The 16,130-nt window shown below is 37.4% G+C and overlaps 1 protein-coding gene across 2 annotated transcripts in view; it reads left to right on the forward strand.

Moving 5' to 3' along the window:
* Positions 1-15,873, forward strand: part of LNPEP (leucyl and cystinyl aminopeptidase) — a 61,465-nt gene extending 45,592 nt beyond the window's left edge. For both annotated transcript variants that reach the window (XM_069879973.1, XM_069879974.1), the window contains exons 10-18: positions 3,373-3,533; positions 6,025-6,113; positions 7,376-7,556; positions 8,314-8,470; positions 10,290-10,474; positions 11,119-11,280; positions 12,094-12,234; positions 12,720-12,801; positions 14,491-15,873. In XM_069879973.1, coding sequence (XP_069736074.1) covers positions 3,373-3,533; positions 6,025-6,113; positions 7,376-7,556; positions 8,314-8,470; positions 10,290-10,474; positions 11,119-11,280; positions 12,094-12,234; positions 12,720-12,801; positions 14,491-14,622 — 1,290 coding nt within the window. In that variant the 3' untranslated portion in view covers positions 14,623-15,873. The remainder of the gene's footprint in view (positions 1-3,372; positions 3,534-6,024; positions 6,114-7,375; positions 7,557-8,313; positions 8,471-10,289; positions 10,475-11,118; positions 11,281-12,093; positions 12,235-12,719; positions 12,802-14,490) is intronic.
* The last annotated feature ends 257 nt before the right edge of the window (positions 15,874-16,130 follow it).

Here is a 16,130-nt window from a genome sequence, read left to right on the forward strand (position 1 = left end):
TTTATAGTGCAAAACGGGCTTTTCTCTCCTCAGACTCAGCAAAATGGAGCCTCCTGACCAACATCTTCAGTCATACACAAATAGAGAATACACCATAGTGAGATGGTAATATCCATGTAGAGTGGCTAGGGAGACCACAAAGATATCTCTCATTTAATTAATGTGAGGGCTTTACTGTTACTGTGTGCAGGTTTTAACTATTACTAGACCATGGGAAAAGAGGAATTTTCAAAAGTTTAGATTCCTTCTTTAGTCTGTCTCACTGACTCTGAAAATAACTTTTTTTGTTTGTCTGTGGAGCAGCTTTCTACAAATTCAGCAGGCTTCTTTCTCCAGTCTTTTGGAACCTCAGTCATATTTAAAGTGTCGATTCTTAGCAGGTCTGGGATTGCGTCACCTCCCTGTATTAGTATTGTTAAGTGAACCACATCCAACCAATTTAGTAACATCTAATCTCAGAACTCAATCTGTGTTTCCTATTTTAATGAGAAAAAAATTCTTCCTATTTAATACTAATTTAACAATGCCAAAATCTTTCTGACACCAGGTATTTAATAGCATTATCTGCCAGAAGTTACCCTTTTTGTGGAAAAACACAGCAACCGGTTCTTTAGATATTTTCTGATGCTGCTTACAATATTTGCCTTTCCCTCTGTGTCCATTTCTGGCTGCACCTCTTTTTGTGCCCAAGTCTTGGGTTTTATTGGGTTTGGGTTTTTGGGTTTTTTTGCGTGTAAGTGTTAATGCTGTTAATTTTTTATATTTTCAGATAGCCTGCAATTTTTATACTTTCATTTTCTCTTTTTCTAAAGGCTCATGATTTAGCTGGACTGGATTGCAATGAGTTAGTTTACATTTGGGATTTTATTATTTTGCTTTCCTGAGAAGTTACCATATTTTCTATACTATTTTCTTTCCACCCATTTTCACTTATTGCCTGTTGGAATTTACTGAAATGTACTGTCCACATGTCAGTTTTCTTTTGGTTTAGTATTCTTTTTGTCTTAATATTTTTCTTCTTGTATCTTGAGTTCCTTATTCATTTTGCTTTCTTATGGTCTTCTGTCTTTAGGTTTTCAGCCAAGCTGTGTTGGTCAACAGTCTTAAAACAGCTGCATTTCTGGTTACTTTCTCTGACCTTGGTGTCAAAAGTTCATCCATTCTATGAACTTGATGGAAAGTCTTTGAAGTCTGAATAATTAGAATTATATGAACTAGATGAATCTGAGTAGCTCACACAAAATAGTGTGTACCTGTCTGATCTTTGAGTTGACTGATACCATTATTAGGGCGCTTGCACTCCAGCCAGAGCCCAGATCTGCTAAAGGTTTCTTTCAAAGCTCTGTCGTCATAATACAAGAGGCCATATTTCTGTCTTGATTTTTCTCCATTTTGTATGTGAACTGTTTCACCGAGTCTTACTTATGACAGTTAAATCATTAGTATTATCATGTATTGAGGTCTTTGTGTTCTTTTGAGTCGTTTCCCATATGTGTGGTAATAGTAAAAACAGGTCTGTGATATTCAGCAAATTGACTGGCTGTTTTTCCTTTTGCTCCCACTAATTATGCATAGGCTAAATGTGTTTGAAAATTGCAACTGTAAAAATGGGCTTTTCTTTGATTGGAAATATTTACTGTTCACACAGCAAAATGCACAATAATTTCTGAAGTCTTTAACCTTCTCTGTGGAAATTGACAACCATAGTTGGTGTGAAGATGAGAAAACTGCACGTGAATTAAATGAAAAATCTGTAAACGAAAAAGGAAGCAAAAGGGTTTTTTTATACCTTTCCTAGAGGGAAGGAGGGTGATGAAGTTTTTGCGTGTTGCTTTCATTGGAGTTAGGAGCTGCTGTTTAAAGATGTCAAAAAAAAAATTAATGTCAATACAGTTTTTGCCATGAGGAAACTATGAACCTGTAATTTCTAATAAATTGGTTTAATTTCAGGTAATTGGGGAATGTTGTATGTTGGTATAGAATTACTTCAATGGAGCAAATTTGACATTTACTTATGTCTCTGTGCAGGTTAGGCAGAAATCTTTCTGCCAGTCTTTAGATGGGTCACAGTCTTAGCACAGAAAGACTGAGAAGTGAAACAGGGAAGTTGGCAAGTTGCAAGTATTACACTTTATTAGTCTTCTGATCTCTTAATATTCCTCTCATCTTGGCTTTGTTTTTTTTTTTTTGTTTGGTGTTTTATGTCTGGCTGGCATTGATTTTACAGATATCTTGTTGGTTTCAAAGTGTAGCAGAAGGAAAGGAAAACATAGTAGCAAAAGAAAGTGAGACCATGCATTCAGCACATCTTGGGCAATTTATGAAGGGATTGCATCATGTAGCATTGCAGTAGCAGTGATAGCTTCTGGTAACAGGAAGGAGGGAGAGGATTTAGCCGTTTTGGAGTATGTAAAAAGTAAAAAAAAAAAAAAAAAATTGTAGATTTCAAATTCTGTAAAATTTTATAGATTTCTGACAGAATTGCTTCCCTGGAATTGAAGTATATGGTCATTCTCAAATAATGTAGTATTTTCCCATGAGTGAACAGTGCATGTTATTGTTGACTTGAACAGACAACAGTGGGTGCTAGGTTGGTGATGGGGTAAATGGGAGGAAGGCACAATATGGGCTGGTAAAAGTTATGTGTAACTTGACTAATGATGTAATTTCCTTGTGTTCCTGATGGCTGAATCTAAAACATATTTTTCATAAGTTAGGGGACATATTGTCTTTTTCAGGTTGGATGATCATCTCTGCTAATAAAGAGTCAGTGATATGTAGACATTATAAAGTACTTATCCCTCAGTGGGGATGTTGTAGTACAAACAGTTCTTCCTGAAAGATTAGAAGAGTTTGGAGGTTAAGCTATGCAAAGGCTGGTAAGTGGGAGGGGAAATGGAGGGGGGAACAAAAAAAAAGAGAGACTGCTTAATATAAAGGATGTGTTGGTTTTGTTGTACAAACTTATAATTCAATTTCTAATATTCATTTCAGAATTAAAAGAAGATCTTTAACCTGAAACGCCCACATAATATCAGAATGCCAGTAAGGAAAGAGAAAGGGTAGGGGGATAGCTTGGGACCTTACCATCACTTTCTTTACTGTAACATTCTCTTCTCCATTTTCATGACATACCAGTTCAACCTCTGTTGTTTCCAATTTGTCTTTCCACTGCTTGCCTAGGATTCCCTCAACTTAATAAATAAAAACCAGTCACTCCCCTAAATCATTGCTTATGAAATTTACAAACTCGGAATCAAAGTTATTGTTTACAGATGCAGAACCATGCTACTACTTTGTAAGTTAAGGAAGAAGGTTTAAATATGTTCTTCGTTTGCGATTTTCTTGTTATGTTATGATTGTTTTTTACAGATTACCAATGGGACACTTGATGTAAAAAAGTTGATGAAAACTTGGATTGTGCATAAAGGATTTCCTTTAGTAACTGTTGCCCGAAAGGGAAAACATATTTCCGTACAACAAGAGAAATTTTTGTATCGCATGGAACCAGAAAATTGGACATCAGATGCAAGGTTACTACCTTCTTAATACTTTTTATCCATTTAAATCTACCTGCAGATACCTTTGTCTGGTACTCACTTGTATTCAGGAGTTCTAGTATTTTCTTTGAAGGCAGGTATTAATACAGAACTTGGTACAGTAATTCATTCATCTAATATCTGCCTGAAGATCCATGTCTGATTTCACCCAAGGAACTGGTAAAAATCTGTAGTGTCTGTTCTAAGCTGAGTTTATTATTTGCGTCCTTTCTTGAAGCTTCTAGGGTTGAGATAATGACTTGTAGTAAATAGTAGAACGAATTCTTCATGGTTTTTAATACCTGAAGGCAGATCTCATAGTTCAGGTTTTCTTTTAGTTTCAGAAAGTTTTGTGTGCTTAAGGAGAAGCTGTAGAAAGGCGAGTTGCAGAAGTCTGTGGAAGTTAGATACGTATGTCTGTCTTCAGAGCCTCTGTTCTTTCCTGACAGTGTACATTTTGGGCTTTGTTATAGAGGAAAGCAGAGAAGCTAGAATCAAAGCTTTCTTGGTTTTAAAAATTTTAAGATATCATTAATGCATGGCTGAATATATGAGAAAGACAGTATCCATTGTACTGAAAACTAAAAGCAAGTACATAGTACATATGCAAATGCTGAAGAAGCAAAGATGTGGCCGTTGATAACTGTAGAATGAAATTATTGCAGATATGTCTTACAGTATGAACCTTACTGTATTTTGTAAAAAAACTCCAAGTATGTAGGTTTGAATTCTTCTGAGATTTTAGTGTTGTTATTCAGTAGTTTGAAGCTTAACAAGAGGTGAGTCCTTTGCATCATCTTGTAGCATCAGGCCTGTGAAAGGAATTTGTCTCTTGAAATGTTGGAAGTTACAGGGATTTGTTTTATTATTGTTATGTGGAGGAAGGAAAGTGATGTGTGGTTGAAAGGTAAGGGAAGGATTGTTAGGTGTAATTGTTTTTCTCTTTCTAGTTAATGTCAGTTTGGGAAGTGCATGAGAAACTTCTGAAGAAGAGTTCTCCAAGTCATACACAGAAAGGGACCCTGTCAAAACTGGAATGCATATGTGCAACTTGTTTCATCTCACCTGAAGTTGTGTTTTCTCTAAATAGTAGAGTCCTTATCATCATTATGAGCAACCTTAGCTTCCAGTTCACTTGAGGCAGTCTTTGTAGCACACAATTATGGTTTCTGTTACCAGAATTTGGAATTTGAGCCTTGTAATTAATTCAACATAAATTGTTTTTTAAAAAGTAAACCTTGTAAAATTTTAGGAAGAATAGAACATCAGAGTAAGGTGAAAATAATACTGGCTGAATTTTGATACAGATTTTCAGTCCACATGCTGAGTAGCTTGCCCAAAATGATGCTGGAACTGAAGAAGTACTAGCAAATGCAGTGTCCCTCTGAGGACCAAACTGGGACTATTACTGTTTGTCTTCATCAATGACGTACAGAGGGGTTGAATGCACCCTCAGTAAATTTGCAGATGACACCAAGCTGAGTGATATGATTGACATGAGGTGTGACAAGACCGAATGCAAGTTCCTGCACCTGGGTTGAAGCAATCCTCAGTATCAATACTGGGTGGGGGATGAAGGGACAGAGACCAGCCCAGCCAAGAAGGATTTTGTGGGTATTGGTGGATGAAAAGCTGGACATCAGCTGGCAATGTGTGCTTGCAGCCTAGAAAGCCAACTGTATTCTGGGCTGCATCAAAAGATGCACTGCCAGCAGGTTGAGCAAGGTGATTTTCCCTATCTGCTCTGATGAGACTCCATGTGGAGCCCTAGATCCATTTCTAGAGTCCCCAGCACAGGAAAGACATGAGCCTGTCAGAGTGGTTCCAGATGGAGGGCTCCAGGGTGACAGAGCACCTCTTCTACGAGGAGAGGCTGAGAGAGGCTAGAGAAGGCTCCAGGGAGACCTTGTTGCAGCCTCTCAATACTTAAAGGTGGGGACAGACGTTTTAGTAGAGCCTGTAGCAACAGGGCAATGGGTAGTGGATTTAAACTAAAAGAGGGTGGATTCAGACTAGGTGTAAGAAATTTTTTATGATGAGAATGGTGAAGCACTGTTCCAGGTTGCTTAAGCAGGTAGAGAGGGGTTTCCCCATTCCTGGAAACATTGAAAAGCAGGTTGGACAGGGCTCTGAGCAACCTCATCTAGTTCAAGATGTTCCTGCTTATTGCAGGGGGTTTGGACAAGATGACCTTTAAAGGTCCCTTACAACCCAAACCAGTCTATGATTCTGTGATTCTATTAAATTCTTGCATGTCTCAGCATGATGGGAATATAAAAAGTAATTGCTTTATGTGCTATGTATTTATTGTTTTATTATGTTCCGATTATGTAAGTGAGATATTTATTTTATTGTTTTACCCAGCATGCAGTGGTGCTAATCGTACTAAAATATTAAAATGCTTAAATTAAAATACGCGCCCCAAAAAACCTTTCAAAACAAATAATAAGTGTATAATCTATCAAAAATTTGCTTTTCTTCACAGTTATGTTTGGCAGATTCCTCTCACCTACATAACTAGTAGCTGCAACTTTACCCACTGTATTAATGCATATTTACTGGACCAAAAGTCAGGTACGTGACTCAAAATGTTGCTAATAAGTTACTTAAGTGTTATAGTTTACTGATCTTTGTGAGCACAGACTTGAGTAAGATGTGAAGGTAATGGCGTACCTAATACAAAATGTGAGATCTGGAGCCAAGTACTACTGGTAATATCATCATTGGAGAGTTCATTCCCTAAAGCGTTATATTTACAAGATAATGGCAGAAACTGAGGCAGAAGCAAAAGTTTGGAATTTGTAGAAGGTTATACTCTTTTCATCGTAGTGCATGCACAGAATCTCTCTGACATTATACTAAAGTATGAGGAAATAATTTCCACTGAAATATTATTTTCTTCAATATTATTGTATCTGGAACAGGTTAAGTTTTTGTGAATGCTGTGGTAAAACATGAAACACTTAGATCTTTTCATGTAAACACTCCACTTTAGCTGCAGTGGCTAGTTTGAATCCTAAATTGCTCATCCCTGGGTTTTTTTTATTCAGATCTTTTTTTTCTTTACTATGAATAGTTACTATACACTTGTATATAGTATTGCTTGAAAATCACTTTGGCTATCTCTCTCCACTGGCAGTAATAGGTTTGAGCATTTTATTGAAGCTGGTCTTGTTAGCAAAATGCCAGTAAATAAATCCTCTAAGACTCATTTTGGAGTTTTAGAAAGCAAGCATCCTTTATTGTAGCACTGGATGCGTGGAGGAATAATTGCACTATTCAAGTGTAACAAGAAGAGAGCTGTTTACAGAATGTATTTCCCACCTATATGCATATGTATTACATTTCCCAGAAATCTCATGCATATTCTATTACTTTCCAAGGACTAATTTTAATGTTGTTATGAACTTCACAACGGCCAAATCTCCACTAATTGGGATAGTAGTGGGGAGCCATTTGTCTGTCTGACCTTGCATTTTTAAATAGTGAAAAACTACAAAGAAAGATGATTACAGAAGAAGACACATCTGTGTCTTTTTGAAACGAGGACTGTACAGAAGGAGAAAAACACTGCACTGAACAATTATCTGCATAGATACAACTTGATGGAGGTCATGATGGTGTTACTTCAATGAGTTCTAGGAAGAAGGAGGAAAAAGTACAACCAGGAATTTCAGAGCCTTCTCATACAACCTTTCTACAGGCTATTATTCCTTCCTCATAGTAGAGTAGAAAAGGACTTATTAACTTTCTGGAAACAGTCTACTTCATAGATATGGATTTGAACAAACAGTTGCTAAATGTTCACTTCTGCTAACTAATTGTCTGTCCATTAGCTGTCATTGAACTTGCGGAAGAAGTGGAATGGATAAAATTCAATGTGGACATGAATGGCTATTACATAGTACACTATGCTGAGGACTGGAAAACGCTGATTGATCTGTTGAAAAAAAACCACACTGTTTTGAGTTCTAAGGACAGAGCTAATCTGATCAACAATATCTTCAGCCTTGCAAGGTGAGACTTTTCTATTGGCAAATGTAGTTGATAAGTGCTTAAAGATTTTTCCAGGTCAAAGAAAATCAGTCTTAGGTTAGATTGTAGAAAAGACTGGTTCAGAGAAGTTTTAGTTCAGTTTTCATTATCCTATTGAAACTGTTCACCATTCACTAATATTATCTTCAAATTATTTCACTGATGCTTTCATGTTGGTGTTAGATATTATCTCCCTGTCATTTATAGCGGCATCATTTATTTGCATCACAAAGAGCCACATGATAATTTCCATTTCGGGAAGAAGTTGTTTTCTTTAGTGTCTCTTAATCTGCCTAGCTAACTGTTTTCCTGTACTCAATACTGTCAGTATGGGCTCCACTCTAGAGAAGTAAGCTATTTGCTTCTCAAATTGTTATGGGCTTCCTCTTTTCTTTCACCACTGCTGTCAGAGCAGGCAAGGCTGAGCATTCCGGATGACCTCTATGACAGCTTCTTCCTATATTTGAGTATCCTCATTTATGATAAATATCTTCAGACGTCATTGTCACACTTCCTTAACATATTTTCATTTTTATTACTGGAAAGCATGTTAGTGGCCATTGTTGCTATCTTGCGATGTCATAATGTAAAAATCTCTGCATCTGAAGTGCTTCTCATTTTACTCCCTCTATTCACCTACCCTTCTGTTAATAAAACTGTGACTACCAATTCTAATCTTGCTTCAAGTAGTGTTTTTGTACTGAAAGACATTTTAATATTTGTGTTTATTGACCTATAGCCTAGGAAAAGAGTCTCTGGAAAAGGCCTTTGAGCTAATTGATTACCTTAACAAAGAGAGCAGCACTGCACCAGTCACTCAAGCTTTGTTTCAGCTGAGTCTTATATACAGCCTTTTAGAGAAAAACGGTGAACAACAACTGGCAGCAAGAGTCATGGTATGCCTTAGTTTTTTGGAAATTATAGTTTACAATAATTAGCTGCAATGTTCTTTATAGTTGCACTGTCTTTTTAAGTCTCGACTGTTGAACTATTCAGTAATTTCACAAAGTTGGTGGAGGTTCTGAATAGTTGCCAGTCTTGCCTGCTTTTATTAAGTAGTAATGTTCTCTTATTGAAATGCTAAACTGTTTGGATCACCTTCAGCCAATGTTTTGTAAGGAGTGTAATGCAGTGGGAACATAGTGGTGTGTGGGGATTTGTTATAGTGACTGTAAAACTCAGTGTAGTACAGATACGTAATTAAAGACTCCATGACATATTTCAAGTGCAGAAAATTTATTTCCAAAATTAGAGTGGCTGGAAATCATAGATCTAGTTGCTTTCTATAAAAAGAGTGGAAAAAAGGGAATTATTTTCTGTAAAACCAGGAAAATATGAATGGCTATCATTGTCCCATACCAGCTATGCGATAGATTAACACGATACAGCACTACGCATTTAACAATGAAATCAACATTGTAGCCTCAATGTTTGCTGAGGAAATGTCTTACATTTCTCTTCTTATTATGAAACATCCTCTCTATATTAATTTACAGGATTAAGGTTATTGTTGCTGTTAACATTGCAGGCTATCAGCAGAGTTATTTAGTCTAGAAGGAAAATTATAAAATGGTTAGGTAAAATAGCAGTTATTTTTCTTTATACTAGGTGAGGGTAATTAATGAGTGCTATGGGAAACTTATAAGAAACAAAAACCCACTACTATAATAATTTTCCTTAATTAGTATTTATTCAAAGATTTTGCAGATCTGTTGTGATAAACACCCCAAGCCATGGTTTGCAATGCAATGTCTATGAGGTTATACTTAAGGTCAGCTATTTCAGCTGAGAGTCATAGAATCGTAGAATCGCTAGGTTGGAAAAGACCCACTGGATCATCGAGTCCAGCTATTCCTAACAGACACTAAACCATGCCCCTTAGCACCTCATCTACCTGTCCTTTAAACAAACACCTCCAGGGAAGGTGACTCAACCACCTCCCTGGGCAGCCTCTGCCAGTGCCCAATGACCCTTTCTGTAAAAAATTTTTCCTAATGTCCAGCCTGAACCTCCCCTGGTGGAGCTTGAGGCCATTCCCTGTTGTCCTGTCCCCTGTCACCTGGGAGAAGAGGCCAGCTCCCTCCTCTCTACAACCTCCTTTCAGGTAGTTGTAGAGACTGCTTATGTATCCCCTCAGCCTCCTCTTCTCCAGGCTAAACAATCCCAGCTCTCTCAGCTGCTCCTCAGAAGACTTGTTCTCCAGCGCCTTCACCAGCTTCATTGCTCTTTTCTGAACTTGCTCCAGAGCCTCTCCAGAGAGAGATGTGTCAGCTAGTCAGTTTTTAGCAGGCTACAAAACCACAAACATGAAGGGTGTTCCACCTATAGAAAAAAATTTGTCCATTTGTGCTAAACTGAGGTCTAGTAACTGTAATTTGGTGGAATTAAAAGCAATAAAACACACAGGTGTTGTAGTTAGTTGAGAAAGTAGGCTGAATGCATACAAGTCTGAACTGTAGCTTGAAGAGTCATCCTCAGTTTCCACGTGTGGCTTAAGATGTAGTCCTGGCCCGTCTTTCAGATCTATGTAGTATCTTGTATTTGTTCATACAGATAGCATATGGTGTATGTAAATTGGAACACGTAGATTAAAAACTACTATGTTTAACTTCCACAGTGCTCAAACTTAACTTTTTTCGTTTCTTAAACTGATTTTTTATGTAGAAAATCCTTGTGGGAAGAATTGGATATTGCTTATCATTTTTCCTCCTTTAGCACAGAATAGAGTGCTTGCTTGGAGATAAAATTGATAAACAGAGCTGGACAGATGATGGGACCCTGTCTGAACGAGAGCTCCGATCAACACTGCTAACTTTTGCCTGCACCCATGATATAAGAAACTGCAGAACAACTGCCAATGAGAAATTTGAGAAATGGATGGAGTCTAATGGAACAGTGAGGTATCACAAAGGCTGGACTTTTTATCTACCTGTTTTCGTGTTATCGGGTGAGGGGGAGGGGATGGGAGAGAGGAAGGAAATAAATAACAAACAAAACAACCAAACTGGAAAATACCACACCACCAGCAACAACTGAAGATTGACAAATAGCATTATTCTGCTTTGAGGAGTAACTGCTGTTTTGCAAAGCCAGCCACCAATTTTCTCCATCTGCATTTTCTAAGCTGTTAGAAAATTTAGCTTAGAAAATTTATTAGCTTCTGCGCTCAAGGAGGATTAGTTAATAGCAATGTGAAAGCATCCCTTTTTATCTTGCAGAGTGCATTCTGCTCGGGATTCACATGCATTTTGAGCCACAGATGATTACTCAGATTTTTGTACAATTTACTGTGCTTTCATGTGACTAATATGATTTGCTTTTTCACAGTGATTTAAAGTACTAGACTGGCATGAATTGAGTCCAGCAAAAGTACAATTGCTACAGAATTAAATTATTCAAAGGAGAGGCATCTCTGTCAAGCTAATCTTTTCATTTTGTGACTTTTTTCCTTCTTTTCTCAGATGAGCATTTTTGTGCCCCCTTTTTTTGTTTGTATATTTTTGTTGTTGTTCTGTTTTGTTGTTGATTTTATTTTTCCCTGTAGTCTGCCTAGTGATGTTATGAGAGCCATATTTACAGCTGGAGCCAAAACTAGTGATGGCTGGGAATTCCTCCTAATGATGTACTCCTCTTCAGTTTCTGAAGCAGAGAAAAGCAAAATGATTGAAGCCTTGGCCAGTACAGAAGATGTCAGAAAGCTAATATGGTATGAAGGGTCAAAAAGGTTGTGTGCTATGTTAACTAAAAGCATTAAAATCTGTTTTGAAAAAATGTATTATTTTTAGTATTGTTGAAAAAATATTTCTGATTGCTAAAGAAAACCTATCAATGTGTTTTCTACAGGTTTTCATGAACTTGGAGAACCTGATTTTTTTCACTCTAAAAGAATTTACATAACATTAGCTCAAAAGATCAAGTTCTAGATACACATAAAGAGAAAACAATTGAATTTAAAGGCTTTGCACTATTTGTAAAAAAAACCCTGAAGATTTTGTGGCAACATAACTGTAGCTTGTTGTAGCGAGTCTTAAGAGTTTGTTATATCTTTGTAACTAGTTGGGTTTTTTTTTGTTTTAATTTCTTTTTTTTTCCCTTTGGGTGAAATTTTGACTTTGTTGTATTCCAATACCTCTCTGTAGACCAGATGTCAGTACTGTGTGGAGGACACTGAGGCTTTCCTGATAGGCGATTCTTGTTACAGCTTTCCTCTCTTAACTTTACAGTGTACTGTTTTCTTTTACAACTTGTTAGAACTTACCTCATCTTTTCCAGCAACAATGAAAATCCAAGCACTTGGTTTAGAGCTAAGGTTACTCTTGACAGCTGGAAACTAAAACTAAATAAGTATGAAGGTTATAAAATGGAGCATCAGTGTGTTCCAGATGCCAGAATTTGCTTGGTGTTATTATATATTGGTATTATATGATCTTTTGCATTCAACTCCGTAGTATCAGGAGAATCACGTGAAGATACGAATAGACCTTTTTTCCTATTCCTTTTCATGTTCTTTGTCTTTTAGGTTGATGCACAATAGCCTTGAAGGAGAAGTCATCAGGGCACAGGAGTTTTCACATATCATAGCAACTGTTAGCCAGAGTTTGCCTGGACACTTGTTGGCTTGGGACTTTGTCAAAGAGAACTGGGAAAAGCTTATACGAAAGTAAGGATTTGGTTGTTGTCTTTAAAAAGCTAACAGTATGTGGAAAACTATATTTCTAAATCCTAGGTGAAAAATATGGATGAATATTTCTGCTCTAGTGAGCTCTTAATAACCAACACTACAAAACTACTTTGCTGAAATGAACTTTGATTGCAAGTTCAATTCTTGTAAAGTTTTGTAATACCTACCAAAACTACAGGTCTTGGTATTCAGTGTGTGATGTCTTCAGTTATTAGAGCTGTGACAGAAGTCTGAAAATTTTCCATGCCTTTTGCTCTGAAGTTCAATTTTAGAGGGATTAAGGAAGTAGAGGGTTGAATTTCTAAGACCGTGTATGTTTTGAAAAATGAGGTATATTAACTTGAATTTAAGTGGTTTAAGTGATTTCCAATAATTAAAGCAAAAGACTAGAAATAAGAATGTGAACAGAACCTGCGTCTTAAAGTGGCTCCGAGTTAAAAGTAACTTCTTTGCTTGTATTTCAGGTTTCACCTAGGCTCATATGCTATCCAGAATATCATTAGTTGGTCAACTTCTCAGTTTGCAACAAAGTCACATCTGCTTGAGGTTGGTGGCTTAATCTACCAGAAATCAGTTTCTAACACCAATACTGTTTTCATTTAATTGAGGAAAACATGTATTAGTTCTGTCCTTGAGGCCCTTCTGCAAGGATATATTTTCCCATTTCACACATGGGAAATCCATACATAATCATGTTGAAATTTGCATGCTGAGACTGTAGCAGAGTTGTGTATAGATTTCAGCCCAATTATCTGTTCATACTGTTTTGTTTTCATGTTCACTGGAATGCACTGTCTCCCAAAGCAGCAATTTGATCTAGGCAGAATTTTGAGATAGATTTTGTAAACAAGCTATGCTTTCTGCATCTCTGGAATGTGATGGAGTGCTGTAAAAATTGATTTATGTTATTTTTATTGTCAGCAACACCAAGGAACTATTGTGATGTTGTTACAGTCTAGTTAATAGGTATTAGAAAGCTCTGTCTCAGAATCATAGAATCATAGAATAACCAGGTTGGAAGAGACCCACCGGATCATCGGGTCTAACCATTCCTATCAATCACTAAACCATGCCCCTTAGCACCTCGTCCACCTGTGCCTTAAACACCTCCAGGGAAGGTGACTCAACCACCTCCCTGGGCAGCCTCTGCCAGTGCCCAGTGACCCTTTCTGTGAAGAATTTTTTCCTAATGTCCAGCCTAAATCTCCCCTGGCGGAGCTTGAGGCTATTCCCTCTTGTCCTGTCCCCTGTCACTTGGGAGAAGGAGGCCAGCACCCTCCTCTCTACAACCTCCTTTCAGGTAGTTGTAGAGAGCAATGAGGTCACCCCTCAGCCTCCTCTTCTCCAGGCTAAACAACCCCAGCTCTCTCAGCCATTCCTCATAAGGCCTGTTCTCCAGCCCCCTTACCGGCTTTGTTGCTCTTCTCTGGACTCGCTCCAGAGCCTCAACATCCTTCTTGTGGTGAGGGGCCCAGAACTGAACACAGTATTCGAGGAGCGGTCTCACCAGTGCCAAGTACAGAGGGAGAATAACCTCCCTGGACCTGCTGGTCACACCGTTTCTGATACAAGCTAAGATGCCATTGGCCTTCTTGGCCACCTGGGCACACTCTTGGCTCATGTTCAGTCGCTGTCGACCAACACCCCCAGGTCCCTCTCCTCCAGGCAGCTTTCTAGACAGACTTCTCCTAGTCTGTAGCGCTGCACAGGGTTGTTACTTAACAAGGCCTTGAAGCTGATGTGTCAAGAATGATTTATGGTTTAGTCCAATGGTTCCAATCAGATAATTTGGTAGAGGTAGTTGTTTATGGTTTGATCTGTAGTATTTTAGGTGTTAGCATTGAGAATTGTAATGAAGAGTAGGTATGGGGGTCATTCCAAAGCACCAAAGAGGGCTGTTTACAACAATCAGTTCTTTGACATGGAACAATACTCCTTTTTGAGAACTTTGAGTGCTCTGTGATTGCTCTGTGATGAGTATGATAAGTGAATATGTGCTTACTGGTGAAATGATTTATTGAAACCAAATGAGTTTTTGCTGCAGTTCCCATGAAAAATGCTTTCCCTGCATTTTGGGAACTCCTTTGAGAGGTTTGCTTACTGCATAGGTACAAGTGATTCACAGGAATTAATTTCCTGCAACATATGTTTAGGCTTTGCTTCTGAACCTATTTGTGTGGCCAGGGTTAACTTTATTTAAAATTTTCTTTTTCTTTCTTTTCTCTTGCTTGGCAGGTGAAGTCATTTTTTGAATCAAAATCAGAGGAGAGCTCTCAGCTGCGTTGTGTAAAAGAGGCAATTGACACAATTCAGCTCAATATCTGGTGGATGGAGAGGAACTTGGCAAAGCTACAAGAACTGCTGTAGCAAGCATAATGTTGTGCTGTGTCAGCATTTAGGAGCTATATGGGGAATTGCTGTGTTTCTATTGCAAAAGTCAAGGTGAAACCAGTCATCATTGCAACATTGTTTGCACTATTAAGGAGTCTAGGTAGCTCAGGGCATGACTTGGATAAATTTTTATTTTCCTTGGAGCATTTATTAGCAAGATATATCTATTTATTCTGAAACTGTTATCTATAGACCAAACAACTGCACAAATGATTAAATGTGATTTTATATTTGAAACGTATTCCCTTTTATTTGCAGTTGTGTTGTGTGATAGTTTCTTGGCAGTGGGTTAATATCGACAGTCAGGGTCAGAAAGAAGGAAAGAGTTACCATGAACTGTTAAGTCTTTGCAGACTGTTCCGTGAGAAGTAGACTTTTTAATGTAAAATTGTGGGTAGTTTCCACATTTGTAGATACAGAAGCTGCTGTGAAACAAAATCATATTTCAGATACGTACGTAATAGTGGATCTTAATAAGTGCACCAGTTTGAGGTTAAATAAATAAGATTCCAATTTTATTTAAGTTTGGAATTTTTTTTTGCAGTGTTCTTTAGGAATTACACACACAAAAAATAGAAATAATATCTCATGATAATAGTATGTACACGTTGATGTATTAAGTGGCTGTGTAGCAGTAACAAAAAGAAAAACAAGATCGCAAACCCAAGTATTTTAGAGATGGCATTTTCAGAAACACTGTTGTGACCTTGGAACCTTTACTCTGAATATATTGGACATTTTTTTTTGAGAATCTCATTAATCATTTTGCTGTATTGATCTCTGAGCAACTACACAAAATTGCAAACAGGTCCTAAATACAGGTTGCTTCACTTTTTTGACTGACTACTGATTTATGCCCTTTTGACTACTGATTTTTAATTTCGCCAATTGTTGCAGAGGATCTGTGATTAATAGATATGTCAGCCGCTTCATTTGGGTAAATTTTTTTTCTTGCCTGGTAACTCTCATATCACAGTATAATTCGTGAACATTGCTTGTTCTTTGTAACATTAGCTTTAGGAAAGGTTCTCATTTAGATTTTAATGATTTGTTCTTCTGCTGTTGTGAAAAACCTTGTGAGATCAGTCTTCAAAGTCTTTTAAAGAAAAGGATGTAACCCCCTAATATGCCACATCAGGCAGGTGAATTACGTACTGTACAATCTGCGTCTCTTTCAAAGGCAGTGAAAAAGGCCATTTTTGAGGTGTAACACATAAATATAAAACACATGCAAGAGTAAGCATACCTTTTTATCCGGAGATTTGTTCTATTTGTTTCGCTGCTAATGCACTTTCTGTGGGTTCATTCAAGCAGATTCAGACCTGTTGTTTCATCATCCAATTATGTAATCAGTCATAAAATAGGATGAAAAAACTAACAGTTAAAAGTTGTAAAATTTTAGTTAATTTCAGCTACAGTAAATCCTGAAGATGATAATAGTTTGAATTAGTGTTATACTAATGGATTTAAATTTTGTCACAGGG

The sequence above is a fragment of the Phaenicophaeus curvirostris genome, chromosome Z (genome assembly GCF_032191515.1).
Source record: "Phaenicophaeus curvirostris isolate KB17595 chromosome Z, BPBGC_Pcur_1.0, whole genome shotgun sequence".
NCBI classification, from domain to species: Eukaryota; Metazoa; Chordata; class Aves; order Cuculiformes; family Cuculidae; genus Phaenicophaeus; species Phaenicophaeus curvirostris.